Genomic DNA, 17,387 nt, shown 5'->3' with positions numbered 1-17,387 from the left:
AAAACGATTTGCTGAAGAAGGTCAAGTCAAAATTTCTGTTTGTGTGCTCATAACGTGACAAAATTAAATATTTTGAATAGTATTTTCAGGTCTGTTTACTGACAAAAATGTCGTTGCTCAATTGAAAATCTCAAGAACGTGTTAGCAATGATCTATTGTTACATTTCCATGCAGTTTAAGACATATTAGATGACTTTTAAACGTTCTAGCTTACCCAAGAGAAAGAGCATCACAACAGTTTTTGTTGTTGGGGGTTCAGTATCTTGCCAAAGGACACTTCAACATGCAGACCAGGGGAATCTTCCGATTACAAGAGGCTGGCTCTACCCTTGAGCCATAGCTGCACCAAGAAATGTGCATCTTTGACTGTATTATAAGCAACATACAGTTAGGGGCAGGACATATACAGACACATGGGCAAAGAGAGACATCGCTGTGAGCAGGGTTTGAACCTGCGCGGGGAAACCCCATTGGATTTCAAATCCAACGCCTTAACCACTCGGCCAAAGAAGGGGCAAAAGGGTCAGCTTGAAGGGGGGAGGAAAAAAAAGGAGGAAGAGGGGAAAGGGGGAAAGAGGGAAGAAGAGAAGAGAAAAAGAGAGAAAATGATTGACAGCAGGTGAAATTCTTAGCTTTTAATATGCAAAATAATGCTTTTGGAAGAATAAACATACTTACAGTTTTTTTCGATTGCTAAGACACATTGGTCGAAACTGAAGCGACATGTTCAAAACTCTTAACACAGTCTGCAAAACAGAAATGCATGTGGGCTAAACTGTGTCTCACTTTTCATTGCTTTCAGACGAAGTGCATTCAGTGGCCACAGTCACCAAAATGGATGAAGTCTTTTCTCATTCACTAGTTCACACCTGCAAAACACTATGCTTTAACAGCACATTTTTCAAATGCCAATACACTTTATTCAAAACAGTTAAAAACACACTCAAAACAGAATGATAGGGGAAAAAACACGGGGAATTTCTGCTGCAGCCACATTGAAACCTATTGAAAATTATATCAAAATACTGACAATAAAAATAAATAAAACAAAGATGCAATTCCAAACAGCTGATGGTAGTTTTCAGCTGAAAACTGATTCAGGTGATCTGCGTTTGGCCTCATTAGAAAGCAGATACAAAAGGAGGCTTCTGATGCTTTTTCCTGTGCAAGTATGGATCAAAGAGCAGTGGGTGAAGCTGTAGAGAGAGAAGAGCAGCCAGGAGAGGAGGGAGTTTAGTTTTATCTCTTACTGTAATTTGTATTCTACCCCTGGAATCTGAGATTCTGCATTATTCTGTTTATGTAATCTTTATTTTTTGTATGGTCCTGAAGTACTTATGCAAAAGCACAAATGTTCTTGAATAAATCTCTGCATTCCTGATTCAGTGTTGGTGCAATATATTACAGCATGTACAATAATTTAGATCCATTAAAGTGAAAAAGGTCTTATATGAAATACTGATTTACCTGACAAAAATCATTCAAACTTGAAATATAAGATGTATTTGATGTAATGTTCTTTGTTGTTAGTATTTTGTCATTCCGTTTGTTAAGAGTGATTGTGTGTGTTTCCAAACTGAGACAATGTGCTAGTGTTTTCTTGAATGAGCTTCTCTTGAGACAAGTATGAAGTGGTTCGTTGGTGAGACACTTTTGGGCATGAGATTAACTGTTGAGCTGAGCTGCAAGATGGAAATGCAGACTGTGTTAAGAGTTTTGAACATGTCGTTTCAACCAATGCGTCTTAGCAATCGAAAAAAACTGTATTAAGTGATTTATTGGTTTGACCAGCAAGCTACCCCACCCATTAACATAGCATATCATGAAATTGCCCTGTTTTGTTTGATATAAATACTTTTTAAATTATGTATTTGTTTCAACAAGTTGCACACTCTCGCCAGGATTTGCACCTGGAGTCTCCCATCCAATGGATGGACGTGTTACTATTACACCACAAGAGTTGTGTTTTTTGTTGTTTTTTTTTTTTTTTTATTGTTTTTTTTTTGTTTGTTTTTTTTGCAAATAGTTGCAACAGCAACAAATTATTATTAATTTTTGCAACAGCAAATAAACTTGTCTTTTTTGCTTGTTTTTACTTTGCAAATGATTTCAACAGTGAATGTTAACATACTTTCCAATAAGAAATAAAAAATATTATTAAAAATATTACAATAAAAAAGAATGTCTATTGGTGTAATTACAAAGAGCTTCTCCACTCCTCAAGGGTCTGTCCAGATGCAGGGCAGTACCATTTGCCACGTAACTGAGAGTGTCCAGTTTGCTTGGATTTGGGTTGACCACACAGCTTACACTCATAGTGGTAGCTCTCTTTAGCCTGTCGCTTCTTTGGGGGCTCACCTTTCCTCACTCGCTCCTGGTTCTCAAGGGCTGCTTTCTGTAATCGCCATTCACGCTGGCGATTAAGGGGATCTAGTGCCTCTGGGCGTGCTTGGTGAGGGAGCCTAGGTTGGTCAGGACAGTAGGAGGTGGATGACCAGCCCTGGGAGGATGCTGGGGGTGGTGGATGGGTGGCAGACCAGCCCTGGGAGGATGCTGGGGGTGGTGGGTGGGTGGCAGACCAGCCCTGGGAGGATGGTGAGGGTTGTGGGTGGGTGGCAGACCAGCCCTGGGAGGATGGTGAGGGTGGCGGTTGGGTTGCAGACCAGCCCTGGGAGAATGCTGAGTGTGGTGGGTGGGTGGCAGACCAGCCCTGGTTGGAGGACCAGCCCTGGGTGGATACTGAGGGTGGTGGGTGGGTGGAGGACCAAACATGGGAGTGTGCCAGAGGTGTCTGGTAAGTGGACCAGCCTTGAGTGTGAGCTGGGGGTAGCTGATAGGCAGAGGAGTACTCCTGGGAGTGTTCCAGGGGTGCCTGAAGAAAGGATGTCCAGCTCTGGTAGTGTGTTGGGGATGGCTGGTAGGTAGAGGACCAGCTTTCCATACAGCTGTTTCGAGAGGAAGCAGCATTGTGCTTGGTAATAGCTGCGTCTCCCCCACCTGTGTGTGGACTGGCACATGGTACAGGTGTCCTGGAACTGTGTCGCTGGCGGATTTTTGCCTCACCCTCATGGTTCTCAGGCTCCTGGAACTCCAAAAGATTGTGTCCATGCTGAACTGGCTGTGATGGTAGGTCACGAGCCTCCAGGAGGGATTCCTTAGCCACGGCAATCTGCTGTGGAAGCTGCACGCCCTGTAGTAAAGAATCCCGTTCAGCTCTCTTTTGGCGATCTTGCAGCCTGCAGACAGAAAACAAAACACACAAGAGTACATTTTTCAGTGTGTTAATTGTTTAAAATGTTCAAGTATCCAATTCAATCAATTTATGAAGATATAAAAGATGAACTCACCAGGAGGACACTGTGGTGGTGTTGATGGTTACCAGTACCAGGTCACTCCTGTCCATGATCTCTCTGGAGTCCTCTACTAGCTGCTTGATATGACAGTAAGCCATTACGATGGATTGGGGTATGGCAAATGTCTTGCCTTTATTGTCCTTTGGCCGATTTCTGGCTTCCTTATACTCTTTATAAAGCTTAAGAGCAACACACTCTGACACTCTGTTGTGGTCTGGTCTGTGGCAAGCCTGACCATGGACCATGAACAATCTGCAAATAAATGACCAGATCACATAGTGCTCATCATGTATGCCTGTTCACATATTGACATAAATATACTGATACAAATGCTAAAGAATGCAGCTATATGAGATGTAGATACCTCTCGGCTGCTTGCTGGCCTGGAGCAGAGCCACTGCGCTTTCGCGAAGCTCTCCAAGGTCCTGGCAAAGTTGTTTTTTTGGTCTTGAGGGTGTATCTGGTGGGGGTCTGGTCAAAGACATTCAATAATGCATACAACCTCAAAATCTCTGCCACTTCAGCGTTGGAGAGTGCAGTGATGGTTCGGTTAAGCCCAACCAGGTACCCTGCCAAGGCATCAACTGCCTCCCATCCAGCAATCCCTCTGGCATCACACCTAGTGTCCTGTTACAAGAATTGAACCAATAAAGCTGATTTTAAACATCTGATAATATAAAGAAGCCCGCATTTCTAATGGTGAAACATTATCCAATTTACCGGAGCTGGAGTGACGAGCCCACTCTCTTCAAATGGGGTGAGGACATCAATTGGGGAGTGGACGGGACTTGCAGAGGCATCTCTCTCCTCAAATGGGGAGTGGACGGGCCTAGCAGAGGCATCACTCTCCTCAAATGGGGACCTGGGATCTGACCCAGGCCTGGGGTCACCGCTTCCAATTTCCTGAGGTGATTAATAAAAGAATACATTTATCTTTTAAAGGTTTGTTGTGTCTGTTCTACATTAAACATGAACTGTTTATTAGTTCTCCAATATTTTTTTTGATGTCTGATATACTGTTGACATAATATTACCTGCAATGTGAGGTCATGAGCCTGTGGTACGGTCACATCAGGACATTCATCCTCGAGGTCTTCATCCAAGATCTCTGGCAGGATGTCATCAATATCGTCATCAATATCACCAATCTGCTGGCTCAGAAGATACTCCACAGCAATACGCTCTCCTGCAATAAGTATTCACCAAGTGAAAAATTATTGTTTACTTGCCTACCATGTCACAGTATAGGTTTCATCATCATCAACAGCAGACTTTTCTTACCGGTAGGTTTCCCAGGGGGGATAAACTCTGGAAGAAGTGGTTTTCCCAAGACTTTGTGGCTGAGCGCATTCACGTTGGACATCAAGCGAATGTCATATATCTTTGTCCCGGATGTCTCAGTCATACTAAGTGCTTGTGCTGAGCGGTTCAAATTCCACCTTGACACACCCTCAAGCATGTACATCTGAGTGTGCAATGCATTGCATCTCCACCCTGATGAGACAAAAAACAGGATCACTGATTACAAAACTTGCAATATTATGTCAACATTCTATAGCAAAATATACCATATGTGTGTGAGGTTTTAACATGCCTGGAATGAAAGCACACTGGTGCTTATGAAAGCTTTCCAGAGAGGAGGACCCTCTGCCGCATCTTAGGACATCCAGTGTCTTGTCTCCTTTCTCCAGCCCTGACCCAATGTTGGTGTAAAGCTGCACTCCTGGTGGATCCTGGATGCAGGCAAGGTGCTTTTGCTGTACCTCCCACACTCGAGACATGTGCTTGTGATTGATGAGGTGCAGCCCAGTGCCGTCCACAAGCTGCCACATGGAGTCGAGGAGACTTTTGATGAGGGCACGGGTCTCCTCCACTCCCCGGGGTTTTCTTCGGCAGTGCTTGGCTAGCTCTTTAGAGCTGATGCTCGCCAACACCTGGGCATCTGTTGGCTCATGGCCCTGATGTTTCTTCTTCAGCTCTGCCCGCTTGGCCTCTTTCAGACGACAGACGTCCTGCTTGTCCCACTCAAAAATGCAACTCGACAATTTGGAACAGAACGTACCATACAGTGGATGGTGTTCCGTGGTGAGACCTCTGGTGAATCGCCTCATAAAGTGGAACACATCCAACCGCACAGTGGACGTCCATGGCCGAAACCAATGGAGAACTGGGCCCACTCCTGTGTAAATTCACAAGATCATAAATACATTTTCTTTTTGGTTTGTAGTCAGACTGTCACCAACTGCCCTAATTTGGCAAAAAACATCAACACAAATTACAGGTAACTCACCTCTGTCACTGCAACAGTCTCTATCCACATAGATGGCGTCTGGCTGTGGCTCACCAGCATCCCTGTACCGTTGGACGATACCTTGGCACAGGTCATCCAGCCCAGCCCCCTCGCCGGTTGTGAGGACAGAGTTGAGGACTTGACCATACTCGTTCCCCACATTGGTCATCCATGTTGCGGTGTCCTCAATCCCCCCAGCCAGTTTTTTGGTCACCTATATTATAACAAAAGCATATACATCAATAGCACATGTATTCTTATCCAACCCTAAAAGAATAAATGAGCTCAAGCTTATATAGGTTTACATTTACCTTCTTAGTGGAATCGAGCTTCAGAATTCTGCCAAACGTTGAAGTGATGACACCTTTGAGTTCAACAAGGTGACTGACAACATCGTTGGCATGCACTGTCTCAAACCACTGGGCCAGGGGCAGGGGACAGAAGGATGGTGGCTTGAGATAAACAGCCTGGGACTGCTTCAGGCAGGATCTCCTGTGAATTTCACAATCTGTGAAATAGTCACAGGATCTCCTAGCCCACTCCTCACTGTGTGCCTCTTGAAAGGCCTGCTGCAGGTAACTGGAGCTATTCCCTGCTGTTCTGGGACGCAAAAGTGTCACACATTTTCTGTCCAGTGCCAAATGTGTTGTTAACACAGCAGGGAATTTGTTGCGGTTAGAGGGGTCGAGCTGCTTTAAAATGTCACTACTCCAAGGACAGAAAGTTTGCGCTGGTTTGCACTGGCTGCACCTTGGGTAATCTCCCCCTATTAAATAGTACCTCGAATCCACATCAATGACCTCTCTGACCTTGGTGTAAATACCAGAGTGGTGCAGTTTTCGTTTGCACTGAGGGCATTTCAGAGGGATGCTCCACATGCGCATTGGTGCCCACAGGAACATCCTCTGCCGAAAATAATCATCTGGGTTTGGAGGTGCAACAGATCTGATTGGACTTGGGGGGTGGTGCCAATTCTGGCTGATCTCCTGTCTCAGCTGCCCACTCGCTTCATAGAGGATGTGGGCAATCCACTCCCGGTCACCTGGCTTGATGACCCGGAGGAACGGCTTTGACAAAAACCTAGCCCGGCTTACCTCTGGAGAGCGCAAAGGGACTGGGAACCCCGGTGCTGGTGCTGGTGCTGCTGGAGGAGGAGCAGAGGCAGGGGCAGGAATATGTGGTGTGCCACTCTGAGTCACTGGTGCCATCTCAGATTCTGTGGAAGGGGCAGGAGCAGGAGCATCTTGGAGACGGATGTCTGGTGTCGTCTCCTGGGCTGTGAGGCAGACTGGAGCTGGAGCTGGAGCTGGAGCATCTCGGGGACAGATGATTGGTGTCGGTGTCATCTCCTGGGCTGGGGTAGTGGAGGGACGGGCTGAAGGGGTTGGAGGAGAAATGTTTGGGAGGCCTGGTGGAGATTTTAAGACATGACACTTCTCAAGATGCTCTGATAACCCGACAACACCCTTGGCCTTTGTACCGCAGTGCTGACACTGCTCCTGGACATGGAAGTCTGACAGGTGCTGCGTAAACTGGTCAGAGAGCACTTCCTGAGCACAAAGGGAGCATGCTATAGATGTACTGGCTGAACTTTCCTGACTGCCAGCTGCTGCACTGGCCTTTGGTGCGTCTGGTGTATCTGCTGCTCTGGCCTTTGGTGCGTCTGGTGTATCTGCTGCTCTACTGCTGTTGGCCTGCACTGCCTGTGGACCTGCAGCGGTCCCTGCCTGCTGTCCTAACTGGGGGAAACAACATTTTGTATTTACTCTCTTAACCCTCTTATCCTCTAAATCAAACAATACTCTGCATCAAAACAAGTCACTTGGAGAATCAAGCACATACAACGAAGAACCAGCCATGGGGAACAGCTGTAGAGGAAGCATTTGTCAGCATGTTTGTCTCACATTATATGTTTAAGGATTCAATGACATTACTTACATCATGGTAGCCACATTTGCAGGGGATCTTCCTCCCAAAAATGTCAAATTTTCTGACATTTAGGCCAAATAGAGGGGTCAGGGGACAATTCTTTATCCTCTCTATCACTGCCCTCCAACGTCTGCCCCCAGGTCTCTGGCCAGTAGAAAATTTGTGTTTCCCCTGGGCAAACAGGACCATGACACCGGCCCAGTATGAATCTGGCTTTCCTTCCTTTGGCATCTCTATAGGAGAAGAGGCAGTCATTAGGCTGCTGTAGGCAACATACATGCACAGACAGACAGACAGACAGACAGATAGATAGATAGATAGATAGATAGATAGGAAATTAGGCAGCTACAATATCACAGCTACTGATAAATCATCATTATTTTAGTCAGAAAGTTAATCCGTAGGTCACGTAATGCATAGGCTAGCTCTTCAACTAGTGTCATCGTGCTGACGTCACTCGATTAATTCAAAAGTACAAAGAATCACCCAAGGCCTTAACGGTTTTCACGTCAGGTCAACGACACAAAACATAGCTTAAGATGACCACCACTTATCGTACAAAAATCTCTGAAACGACGACATTAACAGACCAAACAAACAAACAAATAAACGTTACACTACCTAAAAACGGTTTACAACTAGTCTACGCTGAAAATAATTAACCTTACACAAATAAATGTCGTAGTACAATCCCAATGTGTTATGTAACAGAAAGGAAGAGACTAAATGTATTGCAGTTTAATTACAAAAGTTCACAACAGCGGTCATCTGAACGACTGAAACAACGTTAACGTTATCTCAGTCGTTACGTTACCCTTTCAACATCGTTTCCCACGTTAATCTAAATTCCCAGTATTTCTCATGAAGACAATGATCCCTATGCTTGGAGTTTAACCCAGTAATGGAGGGCTAACTTAACCATACTCAGTTCCAGCGAGTTTCCCCGAATTCAACTAGCAGTGCTGACACTGGAGAAGTGTGAGATGCTCCACTACATACTCTTAAAGCCTAAGCTTGCAAAACATTTAATTTAGCTAGTACAGTTGGTGCTGCAGACCCATAGGCTAGACACCCATAGTCAAATGACTGATCTTATCATAGCTCTGTATATCATCATCATAGTTTGTCTGTCAGACCCTCAATTAGAGCCTGCTAGACATTGTGATACATTAATAACTGTCTCACAATGAAGGTTTTCTCCACATGTGTATGCCAGGTCATATATTTGTCAAACCACACACCTGCAGATTTGAAAATTGCGACTCTCTTAGTTCAGGTGCCATACATTGTCAAACTTACCATTGGATTCTTTCTTTTTAAACCAAAAACCAAACGCTACCTACTTATTCTGAGTTGGTATTGATATTCACTTGCCCATATAATCACACTTCTTGAATGGGGCAAAGTACCCCCTCTTTTCTAATGTGTACACTAGCCAATCTGTTAGCATACACTCCTTGCCTTTCCACACTGACGTGACAGCTATTGGTCAATGTGACCCTTCTGTGGGATGGGATGTGTTGTGGTAGTGTTTCCACTCCTTGGGCGGGGTCCCCTCTTCCCAGACTGTGTTCATTGGCAATAACAACCTGTCCCACGTTAAGTCTCCTAGACATTCAAGTATAGGATAACTCACCCCATCTCTCCCTGGTGTTGTGTCAGACCCGGCCTTGACTGCCTTTTTAGCTCCTGTAAAATAAAGAATATGTTTGTTTATGTGCTGTATTGATTATCTCTGTTCTCCTCTCCTTTCAGCTCCTACACTCTCCAAGTTGTGAACCTGCTGAAATGACTTTACAAGCAAAATTTCTTCATCTTTATTTAGGCACTGCCACTATTTCATTGTGCTGAGGAACTGGAATATTTGCCTGCTTAAATGCTCCTGAGATTCCATGTGTTAAGTTCCAGACCTGTCCAGCTTTGTTCTGCGGTCCCAATTTATTGCAGATCGATATATAGATTTCTTTATTAATCCACTATGGAAATTTTACTGTTGCAGTAGCAATTCACATAAAATCACACAACTCACAATAACACACAATATAAAAAACAGACACAAGAATAGTAAAAATAACACAATATTTACGAATATATACATACATACACGTACCATTATGTGAGATTAAAAAGGGACAGATAGAATAAATAGTTGAAAAAATGAATACAAATCTAAAATGTGCAGATGTCTTGCCAGCTTCTCTTCTTTGTTTCTTTAATCACTCTTAATCCTTTATACTCACTGGCATACTGCTGTGTCGGCTGCTGCCTCAGCATCCTGTATGCCTTGTTCCTAGCTGGGACCACTGAGTTACAGGCTGTGTTCAACCAAGGAACTATCGGTTTCTCACTTGGTAATTTTTTGATTGGATTTGACTCAGATGCCTCCGTGTGTCTGCATCCAGGTCACTCTCACTTTCCATTGGCATTAGGGTGAGAAGACAATGACTGAATTTTCATTTTGGGGTGACCTTATCCTTTAGTCAGGGGGAGAAGATTTTCATTATTTCGTCTTTTCGTTTTTCTAAGGCATGTTCTCATAAAATTCTTATTACATTTTATGAAGTGAAACTTAATGTGGATGAATATGTTGGTAATTCATTGCAGTCTTAATTAGAAACAAATACAATTTGTATTAATGAATTACATAAATGTGTGGATTGTGTTTAGTGTAAAGCAATTATAAGATAGCCCCTGCATACAGTTACAAATTGTTGCATGCACTATGGAGTGAGAGGTTGTGTATAAGATCCATTGATATAAGTAACACAATTTTCTTATAGAATTCTGACTATGTTAAGGCGGGACTTCCCACAGAATAACCAATAGGCACATAGGACACTGGATGTGCTTTGAAAGGTCGTTTCTCGTAAACTCGTCATTCCCGGCAACACTGTCCAATTAAATTAATTAAAGTTCCTTTGGTCCCGCCCACACAAACCTCCCGGCCAGTAAAAAATATTGTAGTTCAATAAAGCTATATCCGACTGGCTAGAATGGCGGATGTAACATGGCGATACGCGAAGGAGGGTTCCTTCTGACCAATTGGCGTTTAGGACGTAGACACTGAGCTTATAAATGACAAGGTGACAAGCCGCACATCCTACATTCATTGACTACCGCTGTGTGCGAGTGCAGCTAATCCCGGACCCTCCGAGAGCCGTAACAAACCGGTAATGACTGCATTTCATAGCTGCCACACTTCATGTAGTCATGTTGGTTCGTGTGTTTAACGCGTGTACGTCTGATATTTAACGTGGAGAATCGGTCGTAAGCAAGGACGCTTATTGAGCTAGCTGTTTTTGCTAACATTCGGTAGCTAGCAGGCTAGGTCGGCCATTCAATGACTTGGTTCCCGGTACTGACTTTTGTACTGACTGCTATTTATGATCTTGGTCTACCTTTATGACAGGTAATGCATCAGTTCTACCTTGAGGAGTGCGTTTCGGTCAGCCGCTGTGGTTGTCTCACTGCCGGTGCTAGCAGCGGGTCACACACCGGCCATAGCACGGCTAAGCTGCGTTGACAGACACTGGATTGTAAAATGTCTGACAGTCTGGGGCCTATCGTGCTCAGAAGCAGTCCGCCGCTGCAAGGACATCCCTGTCGGCGACCAGCGGTGTCATGTTGGCCCTTGTCATTGCACCACAGTTGGTGTATCGTAGCACGGAGTGCACTGTGGCTGCTTTACAGGCCCAATGTGACCGTCTGTAGCTCATTTTTGACCTTCAAGTCTGCAGGCTGATTAGCTTAGCAACTTAGCCTAGCTCCGTCGCTTCCCCTCCTCTACGAGGACAGCCAACCAGACCTAGGTCTAACTAGGTGATTATAAACATGCAATTTAACCTTCCCTCCGGCCTTGCGAGGATTCAAAGCATATTCGAGTCTGCATATAATACTGACAATTGCTGAACTCCCACCGTGGACTGGGTGAATTTTCTAAGCAGAAATGTCCTCGAGGTTTCAGCTAATGGCGTCTGAAAGTGGGAGTGTAGCCATTCATTCTGCAGCATGCGTGGATATTTAGCGCTTTATCTGGAGTTTATCCTTGGAGTAGTCGATGCAATTGGATTAGCCTCTTGGCTGAACTGGCCAGGAGCGACAGACCAGTATTCCTCTTCTCGATCAACTTGTTGCTCGACTTGACCTCTGCATACTCCAGATTTACCCACTTTACTGAAACTGATTATTTCAAATGGAAAACTTTGATGCACTTGGGAGTTACTTGCACGAGTACTTTGACCCTGGGCTGTAAGCATAAGGTTACACCTGTCTACAGTAAAGCTGTCAAAGCTGCAGGTCAGTAAAGACAGACCGTGGTACAGACCTGCAGCCTCTAATACTCTGAACATCAGGTTGTTCAGACTAAGTCAAACTCTCTGAAACTCACGTGATACTAGAAGGATCTCTGTCCTTGTGAGATTGAAAGATGTTTTACTTGCATCCTAATTAAAATGAAGCTCTCCAAGATAACTTGTATTCATGTCAACAACCTAGAGATGTATATAGTTGTACAAACTTGCTCTTTAATAAAGTGACTGACTACTCTAACACAGCCTCTAGATGTCCACCTTTCATTTGTGTTCATAATCTTTCTGAATCTAGTTGCACTGATTCATCTGTCTGCAACTATATAGTTCCAGGTTTGATTCCTGCAACAGCTTTAACCTGATCACTGAATCTGCTGCATGATTGACCAGAAGTGACTGTGAATGAGAACATTGGCTACAGATTTAAAATATTACACCTCTCTCTCTCTCCAGCTTCCAGCCATGTATGCCTGCGCCAAGTTTGTCACTTCTCCTGCCGTGGTATGTCAACTGAAATACCTTTTTCACTGTATTCTATACATGTACTAGTGTAATTGTTGGGGGTGTTGTGTTTTAAACCTTTTTGAAAGATGGTTAACTTACTGACATAAGCAAATGATTGTGAGGCTTGTAACTGTAATGCATATATCTTGTGAATATACCTTAATGAAGAAATGTGTAAACCGACCTGTGGAAACACAACCTACATTTAGAGGTTAATGACTGTATGAGCTTTTTGGTGTCTTTGGCTTCAAGGGCACAGTAGTTGTGACAGCCATATTTGCTCCATGCTCTTTATGACAGTTGCACAGATAGTGTCAGCTGACCCTGCAGCATTTAGGCATCTCAGTCATGGAGGTGTTGTAGAGGACTAAGTTCCATATTTACATCTGACACTGATGTTCTGCCTGTCCTGCTGAACAGTGTGTGTTGTTCATGCATAATAGAGTTCAAGGGATAGGGTGAATGTATACTGATGCAATAATTGGCAATAATCAGTCTTGTTCATTGATTTGCAAAAATTCTAATCAGCGATAAATGTGAAGTAATTTTTAAAATCTGCAACAGTGGCAAAGTCAAAATTTGAAGTGTATTAATCATGTTATTGATTAGGAGTCAACAATTTTGTATTATTGTTGTTGTTCATCATTTTGACAGAATCCAGTATCTTAAATCTTTAGTTACGGACTTAACAAAGGCTTCATTTTTTTTTGTTGAAGGATAACAGATTTTTAATATTAAGCCTGTTTATATAAATTGCATTGCAGCTGGTCAATGTATTGAAACATGATTCATTGTGCGAGTGTGATAATTCAGTGTTTTCTTTTTCCTTTTTTCCTGTGAACATAGCTGCGTGGGGGGTCCAGAGTCCTCGCCCGGCCAGTCTCAGTCTCCCTCTTCAACAGACCTGAAGCCACAGTGGAGCAGCAGGTCAGTCCTTTGACCTTCAACAGTCCCTAACCCAGTTGTCTTAAAATAAATTCTGCCGACACCTGACAAATTCTGATGTGCATAGGATGGCTGCAATTGACCAAATCTCTTCATAGTGTTATCACTTTATAGTGCTGTGATAGCCACAAGTTGCATATATATAGAAAAATCTGACTAGCATTTCAGTCGCATCTAATTGAGCATGAGATGTAACCTGGCACAAACTTTTGCTAAATATCTGTATGTAACATGATTCTGCAGTAACACAGAACAGATCTATGTACAAAGAGATGTGGTGCAATGCACAGTATTTCTTGATTCATGATATCAGATATCAGTGGTGTGTACCAGTACCCCACACATCCTGTGGTTGTTTAACAATTCAGTCGGTCACCAAATTCATTGTAAATGTCTTTGGTACAGAGTTACAGTGGATACACTTGTACACAAATACACACACAATAAACAAATAATAAATACACTAAATGTATGGACGGCCTTCAAGTAGATTCTTGTCTGATGCAGTAGTGGCTTGTACTGTAGTTGTTTCTACTCTCCCTCCTCTCCCAGGCCCTGTTGCCAGTCAGCCAGTCTGCAGTCCTGACCCGCTCCTTCCAGACCAGCGCTGTCTCCCGGGACATCGACACTGCCGCCAAGTTCATTGGTGCTGGTGCTGCCACAGTGGGTGTGGCCGGCTCAGGAGCTGGAATTGGAACAGTGTTCGGCAGCCTCATCATTGGCTATGCCAGGTAGAGTTCTCCATATGAAACTCATCATCCATTTGGATTATCCACAGCACCCTGAAGTGTTTATAGCTGTGACACTGTTCTTCAATCCCTGATGGTACTATCATCTGTTTTAGAACAGTCTTCATTAATCTGAGGGTTAAAAAAATGGACCACCTCCCTGAAACTGACAAGATGCATAATAACATTGAGTGGCCTCCCCTGACAGATTCTCTCAATTAGATCAATGTCAACATTACAGCCTTTCCAAACCTCTGAGACATTGGGTGTGTTTTCCATGGGCCATTCCACTGCCCATCACACTTCTACAATCAAAAACACTTTCCTTCAAACTACTCACATGAAAACTGGACTTTTTTTTGTTTCTGCCTGAAGATGCTGGCTGTCTTTTAATTTCTTTATACTTCTTGACCTTGGAAACTGTAGCGTGGCCAAAAAAATCACACCTCAAGTTCCACTTAAAAGCTTTTGAGTATTTAACCAAATCTCACTGCCTAAGAGATGGAGTTTGCTCACTGTTCTCAAGTGAGCAAGATTTTATCTCTGCATAGTCGCATCATTTATTGCCTGAACTACGTTTTCTGTATTGACTTTTTAAAAATTATTTTATTTAATATAGTATGACCCCTTGAAGCAGAGTTGCAGTGAAAAGACAAGTCAGGTGCTTGCTGTGTTTTACTCTGACACGCAATGATTGGTTCAGAAAGCTGTCACTGTCGCCTCAATTCATTGAAGTCCCACAGGCTATGACTTGGAGTATTTTCTGGGGTGTAACTGGGGAAACTGGGTGTGCTAGTTATCCTAACAAAATGGGTCATAAGATTGTGATGTTGTTGCAACTTTGGAAATATCTGCCGCTTTACCTTAAACATGAACCTTCCGCTTTCACCGGAGCACCCTGTTTTTTGCCCTTTAGTGATTAGGTTATTACTCTGGGCGTGTAACCAATCAGATGAGCTATCATGGGCAGGACATTGAGCGGGACTACAGATGACAGATACACGCAACTGCTAGAGCTGCAATTGATCGCAAACTATTTTGACAATGGATTCATCAGTGTGAGTAAAAAGTCCAAATTCTGATGCCAGCTCTTGTTAAATGTGAATATTATTTAGGTTTCCTTCCTCTATAACATTAAATAGCTTGTTGTGGAAAAAAAACAAGACATTTGAAGATCTCCTCTGGGGGAACAAGTAGACGTTGTAGACAAAAAACTAATCAAGAAAAGAAATGGCCAGATTATGCAGGAATAAAAATAATCATTAGTTGCAGCCCTAGTGACTACAGACTGAGATATCTACTTCAGAGCAAAAGTAGCCCTTTTTAAAGTAACCCTAACCCTTCTTAGAAAAAAATAGATTCCTGACTCAATATGGTAATATGATTCGAACTGGGACTTTTGTGATCCATTGCACCCCCTAATTCAATCTCAGTTCAGTAATGTATTCATGTAAATGAACAGATGGTGTTAATCGATATTAACATGTTAAGATGTTTGGTGACTACTTTCACTGTTTTGCACAGCATACAGGCCCCATCAGACAAAGTGTTTTGTTCAGTGAGTGGCATCTTTTCCCAGCACTCTTGTGATTGCCACAAAAGCAGATCCATGTACTACACACTCAGCAAGAGAAGCAGGGATCATTTCCAGTGCAGTGGCAGGATTGCATTGCTGCAGTGGCGTCATTGTTGTAAAAACATCTACCACATTAAAGAGACTGTTAGTTATTCTGCACCAAGGGAAACAAACGGCAACAGCTGCCACATGTGTAGTGCAGTGGTTACATCAGAACACAACTTTTCACTTGATGCAGAGTGACCAATGGTGGTACTACTTTTGTATCTGTGTGAATGAAGCATCACTAACACAGTACATGTCAGCTCATGTTTAAGGATTTTTAAGATGTTTTTCAGGGAGTTTCAAGCCACTTTGTTCACATGCAAAGTGTTTTTTATTCCATCAGTTTTGTCTTTTTGGGCCTGAACCAAATTAGACCAGTGGGAAACCTTTTGTGTATAAAGAATCAGTGTGCTGGCCAACAGGGAGCCACTGACACACTGAACATGTCGAACACACAAGGGTAATTGCAATCCCAAATGAGCGGAACTGAGGGGACCAAATGGAGAAAACAAACACTGACACACACCCACAGTTGAAAAGAGTAGCAATAAATGCCATTTTCATGTTACAGGTCACATTCCAGCTTGCCCCAAAACATTTTACATGTGAAGGACTTTGTGTCAATCACATGAAACCTTTACAGAAGGCATCCAAAACATCCTGATTGCTTCATGTTGAGCTCTTTTGTTCTTGTAAAAGCAGAGTGATTTCAGTTTGTATTTTCAGTGACTGCATACAGACTGCACTCTTCATTTTTGGCATGGCCACATTTTAAACGCACATCTGAACATAGGCTTTGTTAAATTACTGTTTAATTAGCTGTATATCTGACTTGGTGCTCTATGTCCGTGTTCACAGGAACCCCTCCCTGAAGCAGCAGCTCTTCTCCTACGCCATCCTGGGCTTTGCTCTGTCTGAGGCTATGGGTCTCTTCTGTCTGATGGTGGCGTTCCTCATCCTGTTCGCCATGTAAACCTGGAAACACACCGACAGCTCCCTTCACTTACCCTTACTTCCCTCTCTCCTTTCCTTCCTTGCGCCCTTATCTCTCCCATTCTTCCATCCGGAGGGGGGTTTCCAGAATGGGAACTCTGAATGAGCTGCTAGGCCATTCCAATCAAGGGGGAAAAGTTTCAAAGGAAAAATATTCACATCTGAGGACAACAAACCTCCAATCCTACATTTTTATGTTCCTACTCTTATTTTTGTTTTTCAGAAGTTTTATGTAAGACCTCACTTCGGTTGAAATAATCTGTCCAAAATAAATGGTTGGGATAACTAAGAACAGTCTGCAGTGTTTTCATCTTTCTCTTTTGTTTTTGTTGCTAAGAAAACTGAATATTATCTGTGAAAATACAAGAGGTAGTCGTTTCAAGTGTCACTCGGGTGTTTTCCTCTTCTACATGATGACACCGGCAGGAAAAAGTGTTTGTCTCCTGGTGGAACAAAGATTGACCACTGTGACCTGTAAAAAAAAATAAATAAAATAAAAATTAATTTAAAAAAAGAGTAAATATCTTGATGTAGATGTATCCTGATGATCAACGGTGACAATTATGGCAGCTTACAAAATAAGTTACTGGTTGTGAAGAGTACAAAAAGGTCATGTCTAATGAGACCTACTACTAAAACTGGCTGTTTTCACATGAGCACTTGAAGTTTAAAAAAAAAAAAAGTTATCAAATTTCAAGTTATGTACTTATAAAATGC

The 17,387-nt window shown here is 43.1% G+C and overlaps 2 protein-coding genes and 1 long non-coding RNA gene across 3 annotated transcripts; 1 reads left to right on the top strand and 2 right to left on the bottom strand.

Annotated features, from left to right (window-relative positions):
• Positions 1 to 627: 627 nt before the first annotated feature.
• Positions 628 to 4,512, bottom strand: LOC311267518 (uncharacterized protein). The gene is made up of 6 exons (XM_084370613.1): positions 4,388 to 4,512; positions 4,074 to 4,256; positions 3,718 to 3,980; positions 3,348 to 3,605; positions 2,359 to 3,236; positions 628 to 1,196 (listed from the first exon to the last, which is right to left on the bottom strand). Exons 4-6 carry the CDS (start codon positions 3,596 to 3,598, stop codon positions 1,177 to 1,179), a joined length of 1,149 nt encoding a protein of 382 aa, XP_084226739.1. The 5' UTR covers positions 3,599 to 3,605; positions 3,718 to 3,980; positions 4,074 to 4,256; positions 4,388 to 4,512; the 3' UTR covers positions 628 to 1,176.
• On the bottom strand, positions 4,511 to 5,175 carry LOC311267519. Its single transcript, XR_014623846.1, has 3 exons — positions 4,948 to 5,175; positions 4,635 to 4,847; positions 4,511 to 4,539 (listed from the first exon to the last, which is right to left on the bottom strand). It is a non-coding gene; the product is annotated as an uncharacterized lncRNA (long non-coding RNA).
• Positions 5,176 to 10,630: 5,455 nt separating this feature from the next.
• atp5mc1 (ATP synthase membrane subunit c locus 1) lies at positions 10,631 to 16,964 on the top strand. The gene is made up of 5 exons (XM_084372052.1): positions 10,631 to 10,742; positions 12,333 to 12,380; positions 13,230 to 13,310; positions 13,881 to 14,059; positions 16,536 to 16,964. The coding sequence occupies exons 2-5, from the start codon at positions 12,342 to 12,344 to the stop codon at positions 16,648 to 16,650; spliced, it is 414 nt and encodes a 137-aa protein (XP_084228178.1). The 5' UTR covers positions 10,631 to 10,742; positions 12,333 to 12,341; the 3' UTR covers positions 16,651 to 16,964.
• Positions 16,965 to 17,387: the final 423 nt, after the last annotated feature.

This window comes from Pagrus pagrus (assembly GCF_965226575.1).
Source record: "Pagrus pagrus genome assembly, chromosome: 13".
NCBI lineage: Eukaryota > Metazoa > Chordata > Actinopteri > Spariformes > Sparidae > Pagrus > Pagrus pagrus.
Note: the sequence above shows the minus strand (reverse complement) of the source record. Positions and strands in the feature narration are given on the sequence as shown.

What these genes read in the sequence shown, in the direction of transcription:
- LOC311267518 (XM_084370613.1), bottom strand. Translation starts at nt 3,598, where the DNA reads ATGGTCCATGGTCAGGCTTGCCACAGACCAGACCACAACAGAGTGTCA. An exon ending in ACCACCACAGTGTCCTCCTG is followed by an intron (nt 3,237 to 3,347) that starts GTGAGTTCATCT and finishes TTCTGTCTGCAG; the next exon opens with GCTGCAAGATCGCCAAAAGA. An exon ending in CCAGGAGCGAGTGAGGAAAG is followed by an intron (nt 1,197 to 2,358) that starts GTGAGCCCCCAA and finishes CTCTCTCTACAG; the next exon opens with CTTCACCCACTGCTCTTTGA.
- atp5mc1 (XM_084372052.1), top strand. Translation starts at nt 12,342, where the DNA reads ATGTATGCCTGCGCCAAGTTTGTCACTTCTCCTGCCGTG. An exon ending in TTGTCACTTCTCCTGCCGTG is followed by an intron (nt 12,381 to 13,229) that starts GTATGTCAACTG and finishes CTGTGAACATAG; the next exon opens with CTGCGTGGGGGGTCCAGAGT. An exon ending in AAGCCACAGTGGAGCAGCAG is followed by an intron (nt 13,311 to 13,880) that starts GTCAGTCCTTTG and finishes CTCCTCTCCCAG; the next exon opens with GCCCTGTTGCCAGTCAGCCA.